Source organism: Channa argus, chromosome 6 (assembly GCF_033026475.1).
Source record: "Channa argus isolate prfri chromosome 6, Channa argus male v1.0, whole genome shotgun sequence".
Lineage (NCBI taxonomy): Eukaryota > Metazoa > Chordata > Actinopteri > Anabantiformes > Channidae > Channa > Channa argus.
The window spans coordinates 5,763,720-5,790,776 of record NC_090202.1 but is presented as its reverse complement, the minus strand read 5'-3'; the positions used below and the strand labels follow the sequence as shown (position 1 = coordinate 5,790,776).

The 27,057-nt window shown below is 39.5% G+C and overlaps 2 protein-coding genes across 2 annotated transcripts in view; both read right to left on the bottom strand.

Annotated features, from left to right (window-relative positions):
- Positions 1-5,908: 5,908 nt before the first annotated feature.
- Positions 5,909-11,609, bottom strand: slc47a4 (solute carrier family 47 member 4). Its single transcript, XM_067508799.1, has 17 exons — positions 11,076-11,609; positions 10,684-10,785; positions 10,430-10,498; positions 10,174-10,322; positions 8,970-9,012; positions 8,394-8,438; positions 8,198-8,295; positions 8,010-8,107; positions 7,818-7,931; positions 7,670-7,737; positions 7,469-7,577; positions 7,317-7,392; positions 7,132-7,201; positions 6,844-6,976; positions 6,646-6,740; positions 6,451-6,555; positions 5,909-6,334 (listed from the first exon to the last, which is right to left on the bottom strand). The coding sequence occupies exons 1-17, from the start codon at positions 11,181-11,183 to the stop codon at positions 6,041-6,043; spliced, it is 1,776 nt and encodes a 591-aa protein (XP_067364900.1). The 5' UTR covers positions 11,184-11,609; the 3' UTR covers positions 5,909-6,040.
- A 13,412-nt stretch (positions 11,610-25,021) lies between these two features.
- The window catches only part of pitpnm3 (PITPNM family member 3), a 107,694-nt gene continuing 105,658 nt past the window's right edge, over positions 25,022-27,057 (bottom strand). The window contains exon 20 of the mRNA XM_067508100.1: positions 25,022-25,395. The gene's annotated coding sequence lies outside the window, so the exon portion shown is untranslated. The remainder of the gene's footprint in view (positions 25,396-27,057) is intronic.

The following is a 27,057-nucleotide window of genomic DNA, read 5'->3' as shown; positions in this document are numbered from 1 at the left end:
CTGTGAGCAGCAGGCACTAAGGTCAGCTGGCAGGATTGTACAGGACCCCCCCGCCCCACACACACACACACACACACACACACACACACACATCCTGTTCCCTACATTTGAGTGGCTCCCCTCAGGACGACGGCTCCTTTGCCCCAGCTGCAGGATTCAGAGGAGAACAACCTTTGTATCCTAGGCTGCCCAACTCTTCAACTCCTAACCATCCCTGCTACCTCAAACCCCCACTCCCCCCAATAGACTGGTCTAGACTCGGCTGTGACAATGACTTATTTAGTTATTTACTTGCAATAGTTTTGCACTATAAACGGACCATTTTCATCTCATTATCATTACAACGCGTTTCATTTGCATTGATGTGGGTCCGTCTCATCCAACCTAAATGTTTTTGGTGTACAGATGTTTGTAGTCACTGTTCCTACTGTACTACTCTGCGTGCCTTAAATTGCCCCCTGGGGACAAATAAAATGTTTTTGAATTGATTTAATATAAAGACTGGGCTGAACCCAAAACTCTCTGTGAGAACACACACTGGACCATCGTGTTACCCAATAAAACCATTACCCTCATCTCTTCAACTATTTCAGCATCAGATGTGTGGTGATCTATTGTCATCTATACAGGAAAGTATGTCCTCTTTAAACACCTGCACTGATAAAATTATATTGTCATCCAGGTCAGGTGGCTCCCAGTCCTCTGGGTAAAGTGCTGGAGGTTCCTCTGTAACCTCAGGTGAAACACGGGCAGGGTGACACATGTTATTAATCCACAGTTTTAAACGCTTTGTTGCTTTTTTACACAGCCGATTTTTCTGTTTGAGTTCTTTCTTTAGCTTGTGCACTTCCAGAATTTTTTCATTTACTAGTTTGATGAAAAATCGCCTGGTCTGGTCTTCAAACTGAGTTGCTTTATGTAGCTGCCTTTGTGCTTTTGCTAAGTCAATTATGCAGCCCCTCACAACGTCAGTTTGATGTTTAAAGGCAACGCTGATTTCTCCACCACTCTGTATATTCTCATTCGTTTCTATAAGCGGTGTGTGCTCACTGATCACAGAAGCGCATCCCTGCAGATCTTTCTTGACATACAGCCAAAGCATTTCAAATTCTTTGATCTTTTCCATTGGATTTATATTGCTGAGCTCAGCGATCTTAGGTTTGTGTCTTATAAATGTGTTAATTTCAATCAGTTCCTTATTAGCTTGATTGGTCTTAATTAACTTCTCTAGTGTATCATTAAACATAATCTTTATCTCTGTAATTTCCCGTTGTAGACGCTCGTTGACCTCCATCATTTCATCTACTTTTGAAATGGTTTTAGCATGGGCCTCTTTTTCACCACACCACCTATTGTACATGTCATTCTTATCTCGTATTGCAAGACTTATGTGCTGATTTTTCTTTTCAATTTCTTTCTGGTGTCGTGCAACCACTTTATTTAACTCAAGCGATGTCTCAGTCTCACCTGGCTGATTCTTGAGCTCTCGTATTATATTGGCTTGGTTTTGTGCTACCTGTAGAAGTTCCTTCATGTTTTTTTTCAGCCGTCTATTCCCTTCATTTTCATATTGTAGCTCTATCTTCATTGCTTTTATTTGCTCTTCGTGATAGAGTTGAGCTTGTTTCTTTTGGGAGTCAAAGTTATTCTGTTTGAACTTAAGTCTTTCCTCATAATGTTCTCTTAAGCGTGATATAGAATTTTCATTCTCTAAATTCCTTTGTGACACAGCCGCTTCATAACGTGATTGAATTTCCTCCAAGGCCTGATTGAGTTTATGTTTGGTTCTTTGGTGCTTGTCAATGTCATCTTGCATACGTACCTTTTCCTGCATAAGTTGTTTTATGTGTATTTTGCATCTTTCTAATCGAATTTTTAATACTGTATTCATCTTGTTAGTTGCGTTTAACTCTGTCTTGACATCCTGGTTTTTAGCTAGAAGTGACATTACTTTTTCCATGTTGAATATACATTGCATACAGGAATCGGCACATTTGTACCCGAGCTTGGAGAACTGCCTCCTCAGCAGCTGGCTGTCATCTTTGTTCCTGAGTTGGGGAAGGTGCCTTCTCAGCTTCTGTCTGTTCCTCTGACGTGTCTTCAACATTTTTTCTTGGGTCTGTGAAATTGGGTGTGTGTTGACTGTGTGACAAAGTACAAAAACAGGGTAAGGGGTATATGTTTAAATAAAAAAAACACATAGTGACATCACAGTGACATCACAGTGTGGCTTTGATGTAAACATTCTGGGCTTTTATTTGAAAACCACAATTGCAACCTTTTCCTGGACTTGGCCCAAAACAATGTTGAAAAAAAGTCTTGTTTTTCGAACCCCTGGTTCGGGTTTTTACTCTTTACCTAAGGAACAAATTTTATTAAAGCCTCCATTTGGAAAACTAACCTTACACAGCCGTAAATAATAAACGGTAAATGGTAAATGGCCACTTATATAGCGCTTTGTAAAAGCGCTTTACAATTTTGATTCCCATTCATCCATTCACACACACACTGATGCCTGACTCTGTAATAAACATCCAGTACATGACCTGCTGCAGAATTGTTGAACTAAAAAGGGTATTATTCACTGATTTCTGCAACTAAAGCAGCAGGGCCTGTAATGGCCTTTAGCTAATAAAGTGCTCACTCTGTTTGAGGATGGCATCAGAGGAATCTAAGTATGAATACTACTTTCAGTCACGTGGCATGTAGATTAGTGTGAACATTGACAATCAGCCTCTGAAGCTCAGAAGCTGACAGATTTGGTTCATCTGTTTCATCAGACAGTGTGTTGTATTAATTATTACATTACATTATTACATTACATTAATTATTTATTTAACAAAACTGAAGCCCTAAAAAACAATGTGGGCAATACTAAGTGCTCAATAACTTTAGCTGCAATACTGTGATGTGATCGTTTCCTGTATGACATCAGACTTTTGGGCCCTTCGTCTTTACTCCATTGCTTTAGTTCATTGGGTTTTGGGGCGTTTGCTTATGCACAGCACTCTTAAGGTCCCATCAGAGTATTAAATTTATGTTGAGATCTGGACTTTGACTAGGCTATTCCAAAAGCCCGATTCCTTTATTTTTCAGCCATTCTGAGGTAGATTCACTGATGTGCTTAGGATCATTGTCCTGTTGTTTGACTGACTTTTGACCAAGCTTTAGCTGTCTGACAGAAGGCCTCACATTTGCCTCTAGATTATTTTCGTAAAGAGAGGAGTTTGTGGTTGACTCAATGGCTGCAGGGATCTGTGCCTGTAAAACAAACCCAATGATTACCACTCCTCTAGCCCTGTGCTTTCCAGTGGGTATGACATGTTTCTACTGAAATGCTGTGGTTACACTAACATAGTGCTGGGCTTTAACAATTAAAAGAAGAGTTACTGACTTTGGAAACTTTTTCTATAATATATTATAGAACTAGAATATTGAGAAGGTGGGCAAATTATGACTTATTAAAAATGTTATTTATTTATTATTGATTGACCATAAATACTCAAAATAAATATAAATTAAACATTAAACAATGAGTCCTTTGTATTTAATCCAAATCTGTTTATCAGCAATGTACTGTACTTCAAATGTGAATGTACCTTGAACTAATCATTTGTATGAGGTGGACTTAACTGTGTTAACAGCCAGGAAGTGGGACGTCAACACACAAAAAGAGGTTAAACCCCAGGAAGGGCCTGATAACCTATAGTAACTCGTCTTATATAAAACAGTTTCAACAATACAATAGCAGTATTGTAGTAAATAAAATCTCATGGCTGATTTTGGTCTGATCTGATCACAGTAAACTGGGACCTGGCAAAAAATCCCTGGCTGCTGTCATGGCCCCACTGAGTCAGACGATTGTTGAAGCATGTTTCCTCTCACATATTATATAAAAGATTTCCACTCAAAAACACTGAATCAGAGCCCTTCCAGGGTGGGTGGTGGTGGTGCAGACTTTAAAAACTGACATGCACATTGGAGTGAAGTTGATGCCCAAATTTTTTTTATTTTTTTTGTCCTTTTGGCTTATCCCGTGAGTTGAGCCGGGACCAGGGATCGAACCACTGACCCTGTGGTTTGTAGACGACTGCCTTACCAAAGTTTCTTTCTTCTGCCTATGTCCAAACCTTGGTTCTGGTAAATATGTAAATTATTGCTAAATTAAGAGTTGTATAGTTACAAGCGACTCCATCCATCTATCCATTATCTTAACTGCTTATCCTGTGACTCCAGTCTATCTCAGGGCCAAAACACAGAGACGTACACCAACAGACAACCACTCAAACCATTGAAACACCAGGTGACAGCCTTTGTTGTGTTGGTATATGTAGCATGTCTTGTCATAAGGGTCCTTTTTGTTTTTAGTTGAATGATTTTCCTTAGATTTGCTGAGTGTGTTCTCTGTTGGTACCTTGGCTGATTCAGGTCACCTGCCTCCAAAGCTTTTAATATTTTTCACATTCGGTGCAGGGGTAAGTTCATAGATGGTTAAACAAGCTAATTGCTCACATTTATGTTATTTATCACCTCCTTGACGGTGAGAATGATGCTTGTCTAGTAATTAAATAACAACCTGAGCCCCTCTCGGACGTACACTGGAATTTGGACTTTGTCAGGAGGGGGTGCACGTGCGAAAGCAAATTTCCGAGTAAGACATTGCCAAGATTGTCTGGACTTTAACCTTCGAGCCCCCTAGTACAATATCCATATTATGTGAGTTAGCTCATGCGTGGAACACACTGCTCACTCCTCACGAGGATGAATTCTCCTAACGCTGTCCGGAGTTCAAAGGGTAAAAGATGATTGATGACTACGTACACCTATACTGGGACATGCAGTTGTCAATCCCACTCGGCCTGTCCCAAATGACGCAGCAAGTGTGAGGAGTCTCACATATGCAGTGTTTTTTGGTGCAGACAACATATATGGCAAACCCCTACCCCACAGAGCAAACGGTGCTTTTATTATGAGAAAGTGCAACATGTTCTGTCTGTCAAACATGCATGGGTCGTCTCTGCAAATGAAGACGATTGAATGTGCCGTTAAGGGCACGTGACAGTGATCTAGAAGTGTGGATGTACAGAGACTGATCAAAACCAGACAACAATAAATCAAATTGTTCAAATATACAGAGGCAGAGCGGGAATAAACAACCAAAGTGAGTACTTAAGAGAAGCTGACAGACAGGGATTAACTAAAGACCAAACACTGAATACCAAGGTGACCAACTAAGGACCACACCATAGACACAGAGCAGGCTGTAGACCAACCAGGAAAGCACAACATCCAGTTACATTCAGATTGTGAAGAGACGATCTGGCAGGGGACCGTGGGGGAGAGCCGGTTTTAAATAGGCCAGGGAACGGGTGAAAATAATCAGTTGCCGAAATGACTAGACAGGAAGTGGGACAGACAAACTACGAAATAAAAGCTGGGAAACGAGAAACAGGGCTGGAGAAAACATGGTGAGAGAGGAAACGAGACTGAGGGGTAGAGATTGATTGGAAGAGAAGATGAAACAGAGAAGGAGAGGCAGGGGGGGGGAGGGGAGGGGAGGGGGGGAGCGCAGGTCTAAGAATTGACAGAGGGCAAGGTATGTGAGTGGGTATGTTGGTGAAGGGAAGGCCAAAGGGTGAAGGTTGTCAGAGTCATGACAGGAGCTCTCATACAGGACTCTGGTCCTGCATAGGGGCCTGGCTCTGGCTGCCATGCTAATCATCCTTGCTGCTGGAATCATTCTGAACCTGCTTCTCACTAATTTGGTAACATGAACCTGAGCAAAGATCATCGTTTGCAGTGGAGTACTGCACTCATGCTAAGTGTGATGTACAGGTTTGCACAGAAAAGGGGCACTTGTGCAAATGAGCAAGAAGCAGACAGAATGAGGAAACCTATGGATGATCAATTTATTGTGACTGCAAAATATTACACTCATTCAAGGTTGTTCCAGTGGTTCACAGCTACACACTGTCAAACAAGAATGACTCAATCAAACAGAAACACTCCATCAGTTGTGGATTTTCATGGTCAGTCTGACTTAATTTTGCACCAGAGCAGTGGCGAGAATTTCATCAGGAGCATATGTAGTATTGATCCAGTCCTGAGTAGAGTTGACCCCTGAAGACAGAGCCTCTGGGAGGGGAACAAGGAAATGCACGCTTGCTCCAACAGCCAGAAGAGCAACAGCTGCGAACACAGTGAGGCCTCTCCGGACTATCAGCTGTGCAATAGGGAGACGATAATCTTTCAGCTGTGGGACCACATGTCCAGCCTGTGTGTCCGTGTTCCCGTCGTGGTTTTCTGTATTCACAGATATGTAGCCATCCACTGACTTAAGAGAAGGAATTATATTATTATATAAACATTTAAACTCACGCAAACTCAAACAAATTGATAACAAAAGAAATGTCAAGTAATAAATGCTAGTTTAAAGTATAACTCACTTACACTCCCATTATGCGCTGTCTGTCCAGTGGTGTTACTACTCACAGTGACAGACATAGCAGCTGTGCTCAACGTTCTGTGAGCATTTTTCTGAGCTCGTTTGACAGCCTGCAAACAACCAGAGACAGAACTTTTCAATGTTTTCCGATTTCCTTGCATTCAACATATGAGAAGGAGAATTCGTTTCACAGTTTTTACTTCCTCTGTCATGTCCTCCCAGTTCAGCTTGAAGATGACAGTGATGTAGAAGGTGGACTGTATAATGACACAAACAAGCAGTCCCAGCCAAAACCCTGCAGAAACGAAGAAAAAAAGACTAATTAGCTATGGGAATAGCTTAGCTTTGGCTTCCCAGTGGTAAAAGACCAATTTTCATGTTCATTTTCATGCAAATACCTAAAATTCTCAGCTTTCCAACAAACATTAAAGTAATGCTCAGTGATAATCCAATGCAGTAGTATCCAATGAAATTAGCCACAGCTGGTATCTTCTGTTTCCCTGTACCCAAGAAGATCCCTGTGCAGACACACTAGGATGTAAAGAGGAGAAGTCTCTAATTATTTTATGCTCTCACTCTATCCTGAAAGTTCTATGTTGTTACTGATTTCATATTTCATTGATTTTGCATGGTTTTCAAACAATGTATATTTGTTCACCTATTAGGAAAATTACTCTAACACTCACCACAAGACCATCAAAGAACTGAAGGAAACAGTAGACATTCATCAAGTGCGAGACCAGACCTACGATCTTCCTGAAATAGGGTTTTAAAATGTATGTTGTCCTTATCCTGGCCATTCTTTGTATGTAGCAATAGAACTTTTTTGATAATATGGGTTTGCAATTACAGCGCAGCTGTGGAAACTCACTCATCAATGGTGAAGATAAAGCCAATCACTGATTTAGTGGAGCCGAGCACAATACCTTCAATAACTGCAAAGCTAGCTGAAAAAGAGAGGGTGTGACTTCTTGAAATCCCAGACAGGAGCTGGCTAAAAAACACCAAACACTTTTAACTGACCTGCAAGGGTGAGGGAAACCTTGCTGGTAAGAACTGCTCTGGCACTGTCACCTGCACCAAGTGCGTTACCCACTCGTGCACATGCTGCAGCTTGAACACCGACAGGGAACTATGGAGTCATCATTTAAAAAAAAAAGGGTATGAAAAAGAGTCTTAAAGTGATCATATAATGCTTGGATTTGCATAAACAATACCCAGTACCATGTAGGTAATGAATGCCACCATTATCACTGCATGCTGGGCTGCCAGCTCATCTTCACTCAGCATTCCTGATCGTCGGAGAAAGAGTTTTTAATTCATTTCGATGAAACAAAAATAAATCAATAATAATAATCGACGCTTGTATTACCTGCAAAGAATCCCCCAAACTCATAAACCCACCATTCAAAGCACTTCATCAGTGTACTGGGAATAGCCAGTTTCATGTAGGAGCCCCACTCCTGCAGCGATTCCAAAGACCAGCCTGCAGACGGAGAGGGAGACTTATTTATGTAGAGAGAAAAACTTAGGTTTTAAATTGTAAAAGTAAAAGTGCCCTCACCTCCCCATGTTTTTACATGGAGCTTCTTCCACCAAATGTAACCAAACAGAAAAGCACAGTTGTAAATATGAGACAGACTATTGGCTCCTGCAGACCCCCTGTAAATCAAATGAATGCAAAGTTGCATTAGTGTGCACGTTATTCTGATTTGGATTTAGAATTTTAAGATAACTTACTAAAACACCAACCTAACCCCGAGATCCAGCCAGTAAAGCAAAACGTAGTTAGAGAGCACATTTGCTACATTTGCCATGGCAGCAGTGTACATCTGAGGCAGTATTATTCCCTGAGTACACAAACATCAGGTAACGCAATTACACCACATGTAGTATGTCATATCTCCAGGATGTAACATCTTGTTTATAGTACAGCACAAAATTTCACCTGGTTTTGCAAGTAAGACACCTGGAGATTATATAGAAACATTGCCTAAAAGACAGACATCGATTACAAACACAAGAAAGTATATGTAGGTCAATCATAACTTGTAGAATAACAAATAGGTAACACTTGAAAACGTAGTAATAAAAAGTAGATTACTGTAACTGACTGCTTTGATTGACAGGTGATTGTGGATGTGCAACATAAGCAGAGAACTAATTCAATTCATTTTTTAATTGTGTTTGTTCAACATTAAAAACTGACCTGAAGCTGAAGTCAACTGTTCTGATTTACAATCAACAAATTGACTCCATAAAAAAATGATGACTTAATAACATCCATCTACACAGGTTTATATCATAAGGAAAGCTGGGATTTTAACCTATACAGTAACTGTGGCTTCACTTCTGTGGAGCTGTCACGTCGCCCATTCTAATCAACACAGATGTTACGATGAAAATAAACAGAAACACGGAGTTATGCATTTTACGAGCCTCATTCATGTGTATTACACCGAAACTACCAGCTGTTGTAGGCAGTTAAATGAATTGAGTTAAATTGAGAGAAGCCATTACTCACTGGTACTGCTGGAAGGAAGGTTGTTATATACAACTGGGCTATTCTGAGGACAAATACATATAAATACAAGGTAAAAACAGTATTCATTACACATTATCTCAATTTTATTTCTCTAAAATACAATTATTTTAGTTAATTTGCTTGAACTTTTATTTGATAAAAGTGCCAAGAAAAGATTTCTAGTGATTGCTGACCAACTTAATTGTATAAGTAAATTTAGCGTTTGAAGTTTGCAAGACACTCAAACGAACAAGCTGACCACAGAACTTATATGACCACAGAATGCTCCTCCAATGTCTTGTGGTCCCTCTGACATGAGGTTTTCTGGTCATGAGGTTTGCACATGTATTATAAGAAACTTTCTCTATAAGTGATTTTAACCTATATTTCTTATCACGTCAGTGTATGAAACTCTATTCATTCGTTTAGGTTCCAACCAAATATATAAACAGATGGAGAATTTTACTGTTCACTATAGTTGCATTAAACATTTTTTTTTTTACATTTACAATTTTACTAAATTACAGTAATATGCTTGAACAGACTCTGCAACTATTACTTATTTTTTATTTTAGCAATTTAGCTTTGTTTGCACTTCAGTTTAAGTTTTTTTTTCTTAGGACCTGCCTAAAATATTTATCCAAAAACTGCTTATTTTTCTTGTAATGGACATATGCTGTACTTCTTCTGTAGCTCTGTAAGAACCTATTTGTTTTTAACTGCTGTCTCTTTGAGGCCCCCCAACACACAGAATCCACTCTGTTCTGATTTATCAGCTTGTGGAACCCTGCTGGTGAGCCGAGCAGAGTGGACAGCCATGGATGTAACATGGGGGTGGGTCGGCACAACTGTGTACATTGTGGACATGCAAACATAGAAAAAACAGATGTTAATGAGTGTGTTTACACGGATTCATGAAACCAGATTACAGTCGGCTTTCTCTGGAAAGCAGATTTCTTAAGTGTCAGATCAATACATGCATTCTGCTGAAGGTAAATATCTAGCAGGCTAAAGACCCAGATATTATAGCAGGGGTTTTTAAAGGTCAAGCAGGGAAGAGCAAACTCAAACCAGCCAATCAGAACCATAACCAAGCACATTTGACCCCCAAGGCAATACTGATATCTACATTTCTTACTGATTTGAAATTTAAATTTGCACACATTCATCGGAAAGTAATTGCAGGTTTGTTGCCATTGGTTACCTGGCCACTTCAGGGTTCTGGCCCAGGCATAAGAGGATGGGCTGAGCATTAATGAGCAGACCCCAGCAGGGCAGACAGAACAACAGCAGGATGATGATGCCCCGCTGAAGGATCACTCCCACTCTTAGCACGTTCTTACCACCAAATGTCTGCACAACATAACAAATGTAATTTCAGAAAGGAGGGTGGAAATAAACAGAAAGGGATCACTAACAAAATCCACTGTACTATGTAATATCAGAAGGGTTTTCCAGACCTGGGAAACCAAAGTATCACATGCCAAGCCCAGACCATATCCTGTTGCTGCAGTGGTAACGTTGATGGTCTGAAATGTACATGAAACATATGTGATGTAAGCCAGTTTACATGAGACAAACGTGACAAACTGTGAGGAAAATGTTAAAAGCTATTTTCATGAGTTTATAGTTTAATATTTCATTTTCCCATTTCCACCTGCCATTTTCTCATATCAGCTTCCCCAACTTCCACAGCATACAGATGACCACTTACAGCAGAAGCCAATCCATAGCCAGCCAGCACTTCATTTCCCAGACGCCCACAGAACATTGTCACCACAAAGGGAAGCAGGTAATTGAGGATTCGTGAGAGCAGCTAGAAAGACAAACCTCAACAGTTGTACAGCTACAGAACCTGCTCACAGTTGATACAGTGTAAAGCACAGTCAGCTCAATTTGCGGTTAATTATCAATGCAGACCTTGTGTTCGTAAATGTACACACAAACAATATGTTACATCTATTGATTTCCCGCTTTTAAGTCCCTCACAAACACACAAGAGTACGTGATCCTGACATCTTCTGGCTATGGCAAGAAAAACCTGACACCAGTGTTTAGTTGTATACAGTAAATCAGCTTCTCACTAAGAGCTGCCTCAGTCCTTACCACTGGCCCTGTCATCCTCAGGATCTGGTACAGCTCCTCTCTGTAGGTCTGGATAACCTTGTTGCGCACCCATGCGCAGCAGAAAAACTGGTCACTGGATCCCTCCATGTTTGCAATCTACGATGCCAATGGACGCCTGTCTCCTTAAGTATGTGTCTTGTCTCTCATGTACTTTGCTCAGGATTTAAATCTTGCTGTGGTCAGAGCTTCTTTGGAGAGAAGCCAAGAGCAGCTGAAACAACACAGATTGTGAGAGAAAAACCCTACAATCACAACAAAGACCGAGAACTTGAAAGCAGGAGCATTTTTTAATCCCAAGCGGTCAAAACATGTAACATTTAGTTTACTGCCTCCAGTTCTCGTCAATAGGGCTAAATTTGTTGGAGGAACCTGATCAGGGTTTTCATCACATCAGAAAAGGAACCTTTATAGATGGTGGACTACAACATGGATGATGTAGAGAATTATATACAGTATGGTGCTAAATCCAACATAGAACAGTCAAACCCCAAAATCTAAACACATTTCCAGAGACACTGTGACACTGTATCAAATGTTCATAAAAAGAAGAAGTAATGATTTGCTAATAATTTGAAACATATTTTTGATAATGAATTGTATGGATTTGTGGTATTTTTTTATTTATTTTTTTTGCCTAAAGCTGCAAATGTTTTCAATGGTTGACAGGTCTGAATTGCAGCCAGGCCGTTTAGCACCGCAACTCTTTTACTGTGGAGCTGTAATTTTTATTAGCTATTTTGATTTGCACATCCGGTGTTTCGTTATGTTGTCATCTTTGTGTTGCAGATTCTGTTCCTCCACTGCATTTTTCCCACCTGCCTGACATTGAGTCCCACTAGTATGCCTGCAGTTTAAACTGCTCTGCTAAAGGATAACACTGACTCAGTCTGTGGGATTGTTTCTAAATGAACTTAAATTGAACTACTATAGAAATCATTCCCCTCTTGGCTTTAAAGTAAAATTGGGCAAACATTTAAAAAAAAAAAAAAAAAAGCAAATTTCTGAATATCAATATTTGAGCTGTGTTCATACTTTTTCCAATAAAAAAATTATTTCACATGTTTTTTCATAAAAAAATATCTGTATTAATACAAATTGATGACATCTGAAGTCATTGTTCCAGTATAGGTAAATTCTTTTTTTTTTTTTTAATTATTTGACTATTTAAAAAAACAACGCACAATCCAAAGGCACCACATTTCAACTTTATTCATTGCAAGCATTGTATTATTTATAACCACAGATTTAACATTAAATTAAGTGGAAACAGGTAGTTTTGTATTTTGCAGCTCTGATTTATGCTTGTCTCACAGAAACAGTTTGGATTGTTTCCAGGTAATTACTGCAGCTCTTTCTATTTGATTTCCACAATATTATCCATCAGTTTTTAGCAAAGTTATACCTGGTTATAACTTCAGGAATTATAATCATATTACTTTATGTTTGTATTTATTGACATAATAACCCTTCGTGGCTTAGTTTGTACAGAAATATTATCCAATTATCTTGTTATTACTAAAATATTTTCCCCTTTACGTTGGTAATACATAGATACTACCCGATGTTATCTTGTTATTTCTCAGAACTTACCCGTCTGTTGTTACTGAACTGTGCCACCAACATAGTAATGTTTTTTAGCAGTGCTGCTGCGGTTTAGCCCTTTAATCAATGATAATGACACAAGAGTGAAATGTTTTTATGAAATTGAGCAATGAAGGTGCTTCAGCTGGTTTCAGCACAGTGGAAACATTATGATCAGGAGCAAACATAGTCTTGATCCCTTCCATAGTAAAGATTGCTTCTGCAGGCTGAGGCTCTAGCAAGGGCACAAAGAAGAGCACATTTGTTCCAACAGCCAGTAGATCAACAGCTAGGAACACGTTGAAGCTTGACAATCAGCTGAGTAATGTAGAGATGATAATTCTTCAGCTGTGAGACCACATGTCTGTCCTGTCTGTCTGTGTTCCCATAATAGTTTTCTGTATTCACAGACATGCAGCCATCCACTGACTCGGGAGAAGAAATTATATCATATTATATCACTGCATTTTGCTAAATGACATGGAAATCAGACATATTTTACTTATGGAAATTGTATTTTAAAAAATACACGTAGATTAATAAATGGTAGTTTTAAAGTATCAATCACTGACAATCCCATTGTGTGCTGTGTCCAGTTACTACCCGCAGTGTTCTGTAAGCATTTTTCTTCATGTGTTTTTGTTTTTTTTTTGCACGTGTCTTTTAGAGCTCTGCAAAGACATAGATATAAAATAAAATACGTGAAAATTGATCCCTAAGCATGCAAATAATAAATAGTTTATATTTAACACACTCATCTGAGGAAATGCTCTAGACATCAAACTCTGTCAGAATATCTAAACAACCACGACTCTGTGACAATGATGACAATGATGTAGAAGGTGGATTGTAAGGTGACACAAATGAGCACCTACGGCTAAAAACCTACGGTGACAAAGACAGATTAGTCTGTCAAGGGCACAGCAGCCTTCGCTTGTAATAACCTGCTCCTCCAAAACAGCCATTCATTTGTCTTGACACTCCGTGAATATGACAAAACATGGTGCCTTCACGCAATCACAACAAATTCTCAGCTTTGCAACCAGCATTGAATGTCCCATGCGTAGTATTCGGTGAAATTGTCTGGTGTTTATCTGTGGACTACAAGATGCCTGTGCACACACACCTAAATGGTAAAAGTCTAATTTCAATATTTGGCTCATTTGACATGCTTTTGTCATCAGAGTGCAAAAGTATTGAATGTAACTCTGCTCCCCAGCTGCTAGACTTACTTACAGCAATATTGTCAAAAAATTGAAGGAAATAATAAGCACCCATCAAATATGATCTTCCTGAAATGCCAATAAAGATTGTGTCTGTGTGTAGCAGCTGAGCTCTACATTGCACAGTCCCTCATCAGATAGAGCCAAGCACAACAACTGCAATGCTACATGGGAAAGGGAAGGTGTGAAATCTGTCAATAATTTATCTGTCAATAAAGCAATTGGAAATAATAATAATACGACTGCAAAGTGTTTATGCCTAACGTGCAAGAGCGAGTGACATCTTAGCGATGAGAATTGGCCTGGCAGTGTCCCCTGCTCTAAGGCCAGTACCCACAGGGGCACACTGTAGTCTGAACACCAAGAGGGAACTGTAGAGTCATCATTTTTGTGAAATAAATAACACATAAAAACGAATCCTGCAGAGTTAGCTCCTGAGATCGTTCTGAAGGTTCAGTAAAGCACAGTAATGATTTATGAGGGTTATTGTTTGACTAACCTAATTTAGATAGAAATGTTTGGAATGAGAATGTCATATTTTGTATCGGAGTAGATACACAGTAGCATGTTCTGTGGGTTATGAATCCCAACGTTAACACAGCATGACAGCACACTTTATTATTATTACTATCATCATTATTATCATTGTATGTATTACCTGCAAGAATCCTTTAAACTCATAAACCAGTGTACTAGGAATGGCCAGTTTTCATGTAGGACCCCTCCACTCCTACCGTTATTTTACAGATCAGCCTGCAGAGGGAGAGAGAGACTCATTTATGTAGCTTAAAACAGTGGGATGATGAGGACTCACGAATGTAAGCACAAGGGAGATCATGGATAAAAATAAATACCTCCCCATGTTGTTAGATGGAGCTTTTACCACCAAATGTGAGCAAGCACAAAAGCTCAGATGTACATTTGAGACAGAAAATTGGCTGCTGCAAATCTACTGAAAGACACGCAAACAGAAATGATATTACAGGGCATAATAGTATTATTCAGAATTTCGATAATATCGACAAGAGCTGGTACATCTACCCAACTCCCAGATCCAGCCAATATAGCAATATGTAATTCATCAGCACATTTGCTGTTTGCTAAGGCAGCAGTGTGTATTTTATTCAGTATTATATCCTGACAAACACAAGATGATGCTATGAGTAGCACCACTATGAAATGTGATTGCATTCATTAAGACATGATATTATAATAAGAGAAGAGACTGTGTTTAGTAGCTACTAGTGTACCTGGGTTTGCAGAAAGGACACCTTCAGCTGATGTAGAAACATTGACTAAATGTAGATGACATTAAGGAGACTACGCATTCGGATCCAATCAAACATTAGGAAATGATTTTTGAAGGTAAAACATTCTCTTCAATCACATTTATTTCCATGGTCAAATTCATCTGTGGCAAAACAAAATGCCCTTCAGCATAAATTATACATAGATGTTAATGCAGAGTTTGTTTGAAATGCAGGTTTGTTGCTGATGGTTACCTGGACCCCTTGGGCTCCTGCCCCAGGCATAACAGGATGGTCTGAGCATTAATGAGCAGGCCAGAGCAGGGCAGACAGAGCAACAGCAGGATGATGATGCCCCGCTGAAGGATCACTCCCACTCTCAGCAGGTTCCTACCACCAAATGTCTGCACAACAGCGAACACACAGCATTAATCATTTTAGAATACGCATTATTGAACAGTCAGGATGTGGAGTCAGAGAAATTGCACATCAGGGCTGAAGGGTTTTCAAACACCCATCCATACCCCCATTATCTGTAACTGCTTATCCTGTTTAGGGTCGCAGGGGGGCTGGAGCCTATCCCAGCTGTCATTGGACAGGTCTCCAGTCTATCTCTCAGGGCAACACAGAGACACAGACACAGACAGACAACCCTTCGAGCCCACTGCCGAATCAGAGCCACCAATTAACCTAACATGCATGTTTTTGGACTGTGGTGGGAAACGGTCGGTCGGACTCGAAAAAACGCAAACTTCTAGGGAGGCAGCAGCACTAACGCCTCCCCCACCAATTGAGCTACACTGAAAAATGATATTGCAATATTCATATGGTTCATAAGAGTAAATCTACAAAGGCAAATTTACTTTAATATTTAATTTTACAGGAATTATGACTCCGCCTGTCATTTTCTCATATCAGCCTCCACAACTCTATGGACCATGCAGATGACCAGCTACTGCAGAAGCCAATTCCTAGCCAGCCAGCAGTTCATTTCCCAGACACTCGCAGAACTTTGTCACTACTGATAGAAGCAAGTAATTAAGGATTCATAAGAGCAGCTAGAAAGACAAACAGCAGCTCTACAGATACAGTATCTGCTCAAGGTTAATACAATGTAAAAGAAAGTCAGCACAAAAAAAAAATACTTGAAAATACTTATCGGTGAACTCAGACTGTGGCACAGCCACACTGTCATCACTTTGGCAGGTGTGAGGCCACTATTTAAAACCAACCAAACACAGTCTCACATAGAAAAGTCTGTCTTCCCGACTTCTTAACTTTCTCTTTGGCAAAAAAAGGCCGTCTTTAATGTTCTCTTATATACAGTAAACCTGATTCTCAGTAAGAGCTGCCACAGTCTCAGTCTGGCGACTTTTTTTATGCAGCCACGTGCAGCAGAAATACTTGACACTCGATGCTTCCATGTCTGCAAGATGAGGTGCTAATGCAGGTCCCTCCACCAAAGCATCAGTCTTTTGTCGTATCTACAACTTATTGCGATGCTCTTCAGAGACAGAATTCACCACTGTGGTGTGAAGTGTTTCAACATTTTAAAAGGTTACTAATTAAGTTGTTGTGGTACTTTGACAAATTAAATTATTGGTTTGACACTGTGAGAAAAACATGAGAAAAAACTAATGTATGTTGTACTTATAATTATTGATTATAATATAATAACCAATATTTTCTAGACAAACAAGTTGCAGATCAGTAACATTTACAATTTAATTCAAAATTAAATTACAGTTAAAATGTACATATTTTACGGCATTTCATTCAAACAATTATATTGAATTATTGTCAAAGTGAGTATGTGAAGTTACAAAATTGATGGAGATGGAAAGAGATAAAGAGGAAGAAATAGAAAAAATATTCTCACTGGCCACTTTATTAGGTACTGTACACCTGTGCCCTCATAACAGCATAACACACATTCATTACAGCAGTAAGTCCAAGACTTATTACACCTTACTTTCCAAATCCTTGTAGCCACAAGGATTGTAGCCAAATTTTAAATTCCATAGCATCAACTGTAATAATGGCAAACTCAATAGTTATTATACATCTTCATGGTTCAAAGATCAACAGCTGTCAAGTTGTCCATTTAGGGGTCACCACAGCGGAACATGTTCCGCATGCTGATTTGGCACGATCCCTCCCATTTTTATCTGGGCTCAGGACTGGCCACACCTGCGGAGTGGGATTTGATCCCACAACCCTCTGAATCGCAACCTGATGCTCTACCCGTTAAGCCACCAGGTCCCAATCACACATCTTCACGTTTATGCTTCCTTAATGATTATCATTACCCATACATTTTTTAAAATCTCCTCTTGCTGTCAGATCCATGGTGTTGCTCCTCTGCATCATGGGTCTTCCTTTGGTAATATTGTCCCTGGCATTAGAGACATACAGCTGATGTAGTTCTCCTTCTTCCTTAGTTGTCTTTTCCTCTACACTGGTTTTGGTTTAATCACCCTGTTTTCAGGATTGCTTCTCTTGGGCATTCTTCTAATCTGAGGCCTACAAAGCTTTCTCAGGTTACTATCGATGTCTGTCTGATGTCTGGCCTCTTAGACATAAGATAATATGTGAAGAGACAGAAGTTGTAAAGCTGTTATTAGTCATTACCAGCTATTGCATTTTCATGACTGCACAAGTTTTCTTTCGAGAGCTAAAATTCATCTCTCTCAACACATGCTGATGTGTTCATTTTAGTGATTAGAAATATTAAACATTAACATGTCATATGGCTCAGTGTCCTACTGAAGGGCAGCAAAGGTTAACCAGTAAATGCTTTGGCATCATCCAAAATCAGAGAACCCATTCAACTAGCCATCTGTAGCAGAGCGATAGCATATAGCTGTGTAGAGTAGATGTACTGTTTCATGGATAGAATTTTTTTTTTTTACACAAGATATGTATAGTGAACCAAAGATGCCTCATGCAATAGACTATGGGTACAAGCAAGTATATGACTTCATAGTACATATAGAGCGTGAGTTTAATACACAAACATAGAAATGCTTCCATAAACTCAAGTGCATCACCCTGAATGCAAACCTGACTCACCCCCCTTCCACTGTGGAAATAACATACCTACTGTATGTGGTGGGAACAGAGAAGGAAGAACAAAAGGAGACATTTCTGTTCATTCTGCATGTCTTCTAAAAGACTTTAACAGTCAGTGAGTGTCAGTTCGTGTGACAACCCAAAGCCCTCTAGGCTTTATGTTGGCTAAATCAATCAGCTTATTGGAATGGGTGCCACGGACAGCATGTGCTGCAGTGCCAGGGATTTGTATCTGTCACTTGCTATATACCCTCACACTGCTCTTGCCTTTGTGTTTGGGGATGACACCTAATATCTCTCCTCCCTGTCCCTGCCCCTACAGTCTATATCACCTTCTATTGTTTGTTGTAAGACCTTTAATTAAGCAGACTTTCTTTCTATTTGCTGAATAATAGTCAGTTATAGTCTACAGTCTATCTGGTTGATGTTCACGGTCAAAGCTTTGTTAATGTGCAATGTGACATTTACAGACATGAACCTAACATGCATTGTCATTGGACTGGGGGAGGAAACAGGAGTACAATAACAGGCAACTACTAACGTTTCTGAAATTTCACTAAATTGTGGATATTCTTAACTTGTGCATCTCATGTATCACATATATGCACACATGAATGTTAATGCAATATTATAAGTAGACACTCAAGTATTTGGAAAGATCTTTAAACTTTTATTTCATGAATAATATCTGTGATACCTGTCATCGTTGTAACACATAAAAATGGACAAGGTAACTATTTTACTATGTATTGCAGTCTACTAGATCAATTATGCCTGTTCAGTCACAGATCATATTGAATTAAAAGTATTTTTGAGAGTTATTTTTGCTTTTTGTAATTGCAGATTGACAGAGCTGTCATTTTTTATTATAATCATTAAAAAACTAGATAGATTTCCTTATTTTGTTATTGTTCCCTCATTTTGTCAACAGATGGACAGTAATACAGAGCATTTTGGATGGAAAAGCACAAAGGATGGAAGGAGGTCGTTGTCACAAGAAAACCTTGGAAACCCTTCTTCTGTTATTGTGATGCCAAGATGCAAGATGCACATGAAAGCTGACGAAGACTTGAGGTGGGCTGACTGCATTATCAGCATAATGACTTTAATCTAGTAGGATCAAAGTATGCAGTGAATCTCTTACACTGGACTACAACACTAGCGAAATCATAAGGAGCTCATTTCCAAAGACGACATTCACTCAAAGGACCTACCAAAGACATAAGATATTGGAGACTTGAAGACAGTTTTAATGACTGCTACACTCCTTGAACTTTATGAACAATCAAAGTTATAAATGTATGCAGCTCTGCACATTTGAAGATCTCATCCATCAACAGTCCCTGGTTGCACAGAGCTCCAGTAATGCATACATTATGTTGTTACATTGTTGCTCTGTTCTTTTCTCTCTCCCCTTTCCACTCACCCCAACGGGTCGAGGCAGATGGCCGTCCACCCTGAGCCTGGTTCTGCTTAAGGTTTCTTCCGTTAAAGGGAGTTTTTCCTCTCCACTGTTGCCTAGTGGTTGCTCAAAGGGGCGATTTTTGGGTTCTCTTTATACATCTTTATAATCTGGACTTTATTCTGTAAAGTGCCCTGAGATGACTTTGTTGTGAATTTGCGCTATATAAATAAAGTTGAATTGAATTGAATTGAATTGAATTATGCTGGGCCGGCCACTTGGCACACTGATGGCTTTATGGACTGTTATGCAAAATCCATACCTGTGCAGTCTCATCCAGGTCTCAGCAAAACAGCAAAAGACATGATTTTTTTAAATCTTTGTCAATTTTAACTTTGCAGCACCTCAATTTATTTCAAAACATGTGGCCCAACTCACATATTGTTGTCTTAAACGATTAATTTGCATGCAGACTTGAATATTGTTCAAAAGATCCATCTGTGAATATTGAAGTACTTTCATACAATTGCATGTTACAAATTAAGTTGTATTTCTTTGGCAAATTGAATTTCAGGTGTGAAACTGTGGACAAAAAATACGTGGAACATGGTACAGAGTTTGGGGGGGAGGGGTAAACAGATGAGTACAGATCAGTGGCATTTGCAATTTAATCAAAAAATAAAATTACTGTAAAAATTCAAATCAACATGCTGTGGCGTCCCATAACTCAGGGGTTAAGCCAAAGGACAAAAAAAAAACCCAACTGTATTTCAATGTGGCCACTAAATAAAACAAAATATGTACAGTAGTGTTTTTGCAAAATATAAGAGCTTGTATGAGAGCTGTAAGACAGTGGTGAGGTTTGCTGTAGGTATGGTGGAGGTGGGTCTGCATCAAGGATCGGCTCTGAGCCCCTTCTTGTTTGCTGTGGTGATGGACAGGCTGACAGATGAGGTTAGACAAGAATCTCCATGGACTATGATGTTTGCAGATGACATTGTGATTTGTAGTGAGAGCAGGGAGCAGGTGGAGGAAAATCTAGAGAGGTGGAGGTCTGTTCTGGAAAACAGAAGAATGAAGCTTAGCCGCAGCAAGACAGAATACATGTGTGTGAATGAGAGGGACCCAGGTGCAATGGTGAGGTTACAGGGAGCAGAGGTGAAGAAAGTGCAGGCAGGTTGGAACGGGTGGAGAAAGGATTCAGGTGTGTTGTGTTATAAAAGAGTATCAGCGAGAATGAAAGGAAAGGTTTTCAAGACGGTGGTGAGACCAGAGATGTTGTTCTGCTTAAAGACAGTGGCACTGAAGAAAAGACAGGAGGCAGAGCTGGAGGTAGCAGAGCTTAAGATGTTGAGGTTCTCTTTGGGAGGGACGAGGATGGACAGGATCACGAATGAGGACATCAGAGGGACAGCTCATGTTAGATGTTTTGGAGTCCAGAGGCAGTTTGAGGTGGTTTGAAAACTGTGAATATGTCGGTAGAAGGATGCTGGGTTTGAGCTGCCAGACAGGAGGTCTGAGGAAGAACAAAGAGGAGATTTATGGATGTAGTGAGAGAGGACATGAAGCTAGTTGGTGTGAGAGAAGAGGATGCAGAGGATAGAGTTAGATGGAGACACATGATTCGCTGTGGCGAAGGAAAAGAAGAAGTGTTTTTGCAAAATAACCTTCTATCTATGTTGGGAGATACTGTACACAGTGAACAGACAGGGTGTAAAGTTATGATTATTCATGAACATCTTCGGCAGCATGATTCCACAGGTTTCCATTGAAGGGGGGAAATCCATCTCCATCAATGCATGTGGACATTTTAGCAGTAAAGTTTAGCCAGTCAGTGGTTTGGCATCATCCAAAATGAAATGCAGCCCGAAGCTGCTTATCAGGCAGAAAACCCATTCAACCAACCATCTGTAGCAGAGTGATAGCATATAGATGAGCAAGTACATGTCCTGTTTCATGGAAAGAAAACATGTTTATATGCAGAGGGTCAAATATTACATCATACATTTATGGAGACAAAACCCTTTCCAAAAAAAAGTGCTTCCTCAAAAATGATCTTTATGTACAGTGAACCAACTGAAGAAATATCATAGCAACATGGTGCAAAGTGGAGACAGGCAGGCATTCACACAATTTGCTTGCATCATTTGATGGTAGAAATGAAAGCTTTACCACCTTTCTTTCATCTCTTAACCCTCTTATCAAACTCTTGGGGGATGTAAGGGTGAGGCCCAAAGTGCCACACTTAAATATGTATGTATCTCAGCTTTGTTTTGTGCAAAAGAGACATTATTTGATAAACCATCCTTTGTGAAATCATATGAGCACACAATTATGTGTGAACAGGGAAAGGAGAGAAAAATGTGGGATTTCTGTCCATTCTTCATGCCCTGTTATGGTCCAGGCTTTACGTTGGTTAAATCAACTAGGAAAGCCAAAGATCTCATGGTCTGAAGGGCCAGTGATTTTCGTGTGTCACTTGTTATTTCCTCCAACACTGCTCTTGCCTTTGTGTTTGCAGAGTCCATTGGATAACACCTTATTCCTCTCTGTGTCTCTGCCCTAGTCTACATCACTTTCTTTTCCTCTCTCCCTTCTTATTATCATTGCCTATCACAGCTATTTATCCGGCACACGTGGTCCTTTTATCTTCATATGACACATTGTTTGGTGATGCCAACAGTTAGAGCCTAGAGTCTAGATGGTTGATGCTCTCTGGGATCGGTGTGTCAGACAGTATGACTACGCAGCAATAACAAGTATAACTCAAAAACCAATTCTTCATAAATGATTACGGACTTTGTGTGTAAAACAAATGGCACAGCAGAATTTCTCTTGTATTTCTCTTGTATATAACTCGGATCTTTGTAAATGTGAGACATGACAAGCTTTTTGTAATAATGGTGTACCAGTATTAACCAGATGAGAAGTTTGGGGTATAAGGAGGAACTTGAAAATGAATTATACTTCAAGTAGTTTGTAACTAAGTGGTTTCTAATCTAAAATGATGTGGTGCGTGTGGTCACTGGCAAATTTATTAGGTTCAACTGTACAGTCTAGTCCAATCAGATGCAGCAGCTCTGCAATGAATTCAAAATGTTATTTTTACAATGTTATAATTTCTCAGTTTTTAAGTTGAAACTGTCAGAACGATGCTAAATCTGCTCTCTGTTGGTTATTGGGGTCAAGGTGGGTGGTGCAGTTGTAGTGTAGTGCGTCGTAAGAATAGGTGGTTTTAAAGTTTTGGTCACCCTGTTTAAAACCAATGAGGTGGCCATAACTATGCACTCCAGTACGACTCCATCGCCGACTGCTCCACCAACTGAGCCACAGCTGCTGAACGTACTGATATTTATAACATTTATATTTAATATTTATGATAAATCAGTAGAATAATCAGGGAGGGAGATGATTGTAGCTGCATTTTTGTTGCACAGTGATTCTTTTGTTAAGTGTCTATGCTCCCTATGACAAAAATTAAGAAATACATATTATGGTAGTTTGCGCTGCTACCTCACAGCTAGATCATTCCCAGTTGCAATGTACCTGATGGGTGTGGCCTTTATTTGTGGAGTTTGCATGTTCCTCATCCTTGCGTGGGCTTTCGTCCGGTTTCTTTCTTTTTCTTCCTCCGGTAAATTGGTGACTCTAAATTGGCCATTTGTGTGAATGTTAGGGCCCAGCCAGCCCTAAACACTTACAGCTGATGGACGGATAGATTTTATAAGAAAAAAATATTTTACAAAATAGAAATCACTGGTACTTTTTGGCTTCACACATCATCTTCTTGCATGGGCCAAAAGTGAAGTTATTGACGTTATTGTAGTAGTTGAGGTTATTAAATCCACACAGAGGATTAGAAGTTTCTAAACCCAGCCAACCAATTTCAACATTCATAATTATTCTTTCAAGTTTATGTGCTTTATCTCGACTGAACATGGAGCCACAGTGTCTCCTTTTAATCCTGCTTCTATCTAAAAAAAAAAAGCCTTTTAGTGTACTTGAAAACTGCCCAGAGTTGTACTGCCAGTGGTTTACAAGTGGATGAAAGAATTAATGAGTCAAAGCTTTTGTTGATGATTAATTCCAGTGATGATACATATTTGTTTAGTCATGTTTCTCCTTCTTTCACAGAGAAAGTACATATGTTTTATTATTAAGTTACACAAAAGCCACTAACCTTAAAGAGCAGACAAAGCTGTCCAACCATTACCGTCAGTTAAATATTGATGTATTTGGTTTATGATAGCAGTGAAACATTTCAGCAGACGCTTTTTATCCAAAGCGACTTACAAGTGAGGTAAGATGTGATGTGTCACATCTGATGCCACAGTGAGCACTGATATGTGGCTGTGGCCTCTGACCCTCTTTGTGGTGGCATTTTAGATAATTACTTTTCTCAAATGCAACCTTAGTAGTGTTTTCCTTTCTCCCTGTAAGCCAGTGACTTTCCAAATTCTGTGTAATTTCTTGTGACTAAATTCTGAGGCAGTGTTGTAGACTAATATAAGAGGATTTTGTACGCATCCAAGCAACCAAGCTTCTCCCAGATGACTTGCCCACCAGATTATTTTTGTATGACCTTTGGTCATTTCCTTCACTTCATCAAACAGCTAAACCATTTATACAAGTGACACCATGGTTACAGATGACTGGTCACATGATTAGGTTATGTCTGAGGTTGCAGAACTACTTAATCAAAATATATAAATAAAAATATATCAAGATGAAATATTAAAGTTCATCTGTTAATTCTCTCTGCCCTAAGAATGTGCTTTGATGAAATGTGTGTAGTATCAGTAACACAGATGCTAGAGGCGTCCAAGAGATTTCTCCCCGTCTCTTGGTTGGCTGTGGACTGTTCGTGTCTTCAGATTTTAATGCATTCCTCATCACTGCTGTGGCATCCAGAAATCACTTGTCTGCTCGCAGGACAAATTAAACCCAGGTTGCTATTTTTGAATAATAATAACGCTGATTCAGGGGTGCGGCTACCAAGTGGAGGCCATGGTAAGTGTTGAGTGGCTGCTAGGTAACTGACTTGTACTGCGGAGCATTACACTGCACCATTGGAACAGGATTCTAGATTTGCCGTGTTAGATTCAATATGCTCAGCCTAAGAGAGAGAGCACAGTCTTAAGGGAAAAGCATTATCAATGATAATTTGAATGTACTTAAGCAAAACTATATGGCTGCAGCTTTCTATACTTTACATGGCTGCAACTGCAACCCATGGTGGAAACCTCACATTTGCTCGCTCTAAAAGTATCATCGAGTCCTACATACAGTATAAAGCGAAAAATTGCATTCACTCACAAATCAAATCCATTTATTTGCAGATTCAGAACATATGATCTGAAAAGGCAGAAGATATGTAGAAGCATTGTAAAAGCAATCAGGGACACACTGATTCCTATTGCAACAACATTGACAAATTATGTAATTAACAAGTACATTAGAGATGATGTTATACATGGAGGAGTGTTTCACAGTGGCCCAGAGGCGCAATATTTTACAAAAGAGAAAATTTCCCAAAGCACAACGGCGAAGGAGACAACACAAGATTGTGGCTTGGACGTACATGGATGCTGCAGGAAGTGGTTCCCTTGACTTCGCTAATGATATATAATGATAGATATCCAACGGCTGATGGTGGTAGCAAATTTTATTCTGAAGTGCACAGACATCTGCTGTGTGATCAAGTTCTTGCAAAAGCCTCAGAACTGGTTGGCTGAAGGTTCACTGTACTGTACAAGACAGTGATCCCAAACATCCTGCAATAGAAGCGGTAATATTAATGATATGCAGTTTAATATTGTAAATAATGTTTCGATGTTAAGTTCATATCTGTGCTGGCTTATTCAGGTCCTCCATTAGTTTTCTCGGTTTTCCCGACAGTCCAAGGACACACACATTAGTCTATTTGGCTAATCTAAATTCACTGCAGGTGTCTCTGTCTCTCTATTTGTCATCCCTGTAGTAGACTGGGAACCTGTCCAGGGTGTAGCCCACCTTTTACCCGGTGAAACCTGGGATCGGCTCTAACACCCCATGACACTTAAGAGGATAAGTGGTTTAGGTTAGATAATGGACAGATGTCTATAAATCACAGACACCACCAGTTGCTGGATATCTCCTATGGTATCTTTTCTGTTAACATAAAGAAACCGCTGGTGCACGATTAGCACTGAAATACAGCAGGTTTAGCTGACACTGAGAGAAAGGTGGGATACAGGTACCTGGACAGGTTGTCAGATTACTTCAGGGATGACATACGTATAGAGACATTCACATCCACAGGCGATTTAAAGTCACCAAAATAATTAACTGCATGTCCTTGGACTGTTGGTGGAAACCCACAGAAGCACAGGTAGAAACCTGCAAATGCAAAATCTCCAAAAAGGCCGAAAGCTCTTCATTTCTTCAGGTGTTTGAGTTGGTCAGTTTAAGAGCTTCACCTTTTTTCCTTCTGATGAAGGGCTGTGTTGTTGGCAGTGTGGGATCAATGTTTCGCTGTGTGATAAAGCTTCTCCTAAGTACTTCTAATCTATCTGTATATTTTCAAACAAAAGTGTTTCTGCTCAGCTCTGAATTCCTTCGCCTGCTAACATCATGATTTACTCTATATCAATAATAAAGGTCAGTGAGCCAAAAGTATGACACCACCTCCACAGTTTGCCATCTTGGTTCCATACCGCTTGTGGCTCATCTTCTGATTTTTTTGCATCATTCAACCCCAGTTTTGTCGATGTTGCTGCTCAAAGCCATTATGAGTTTTACAATAATGATGAAAGCCTTGTACCAAAACCCATAAGTGATGCTGACTTTTTTCTTTTTTAAGCAGCTACTTGTTTAGTGAAGTAGTGACAGTACTCTCTTACTAAAGAGTCTCAAAGGACAATTACCTTGATTAAAGATATTGATCAGCTGAAGTGGCTTTTGGGAAAAAACAAATAATAGAAGAAAAAATGAAAGTAGGTGTATTTTGAACAGATTTCAGGGAAAAAAATTAAAGAGGGTAACAACTGGTAAGTTTAAATCACTTATCTGTCATGTGAAGCTCACTGTAGAAATACAGTTCTTCCTTTCACAGGGGACCATATGTTACCAATGATGTTTAACCTAAATGTGGCTTTGAAAATCCCAGATTCAGCCCATTATGGCAACTGTTCAGAGTAACGTAAAGATAGAGACCTTATCTCTTCCACTGTGATTACGGCGATTCGTCAATATGATAAAATTACTCTTATTTCTAAGACTTTGGTTGTTTTGGATGAGCTTGTTAAACTCGGCGATTTCAGAAAAAAGGCATATTATTTTTAGAGTGTTGTCGTTTGTAGAGTAATGGTTATCACATTATTTTGACTATAGCTTTTGCGATAACCAAATCATCTTACCTGCACCATAACATGGACGTATTAAATGAGCTAGGTAAA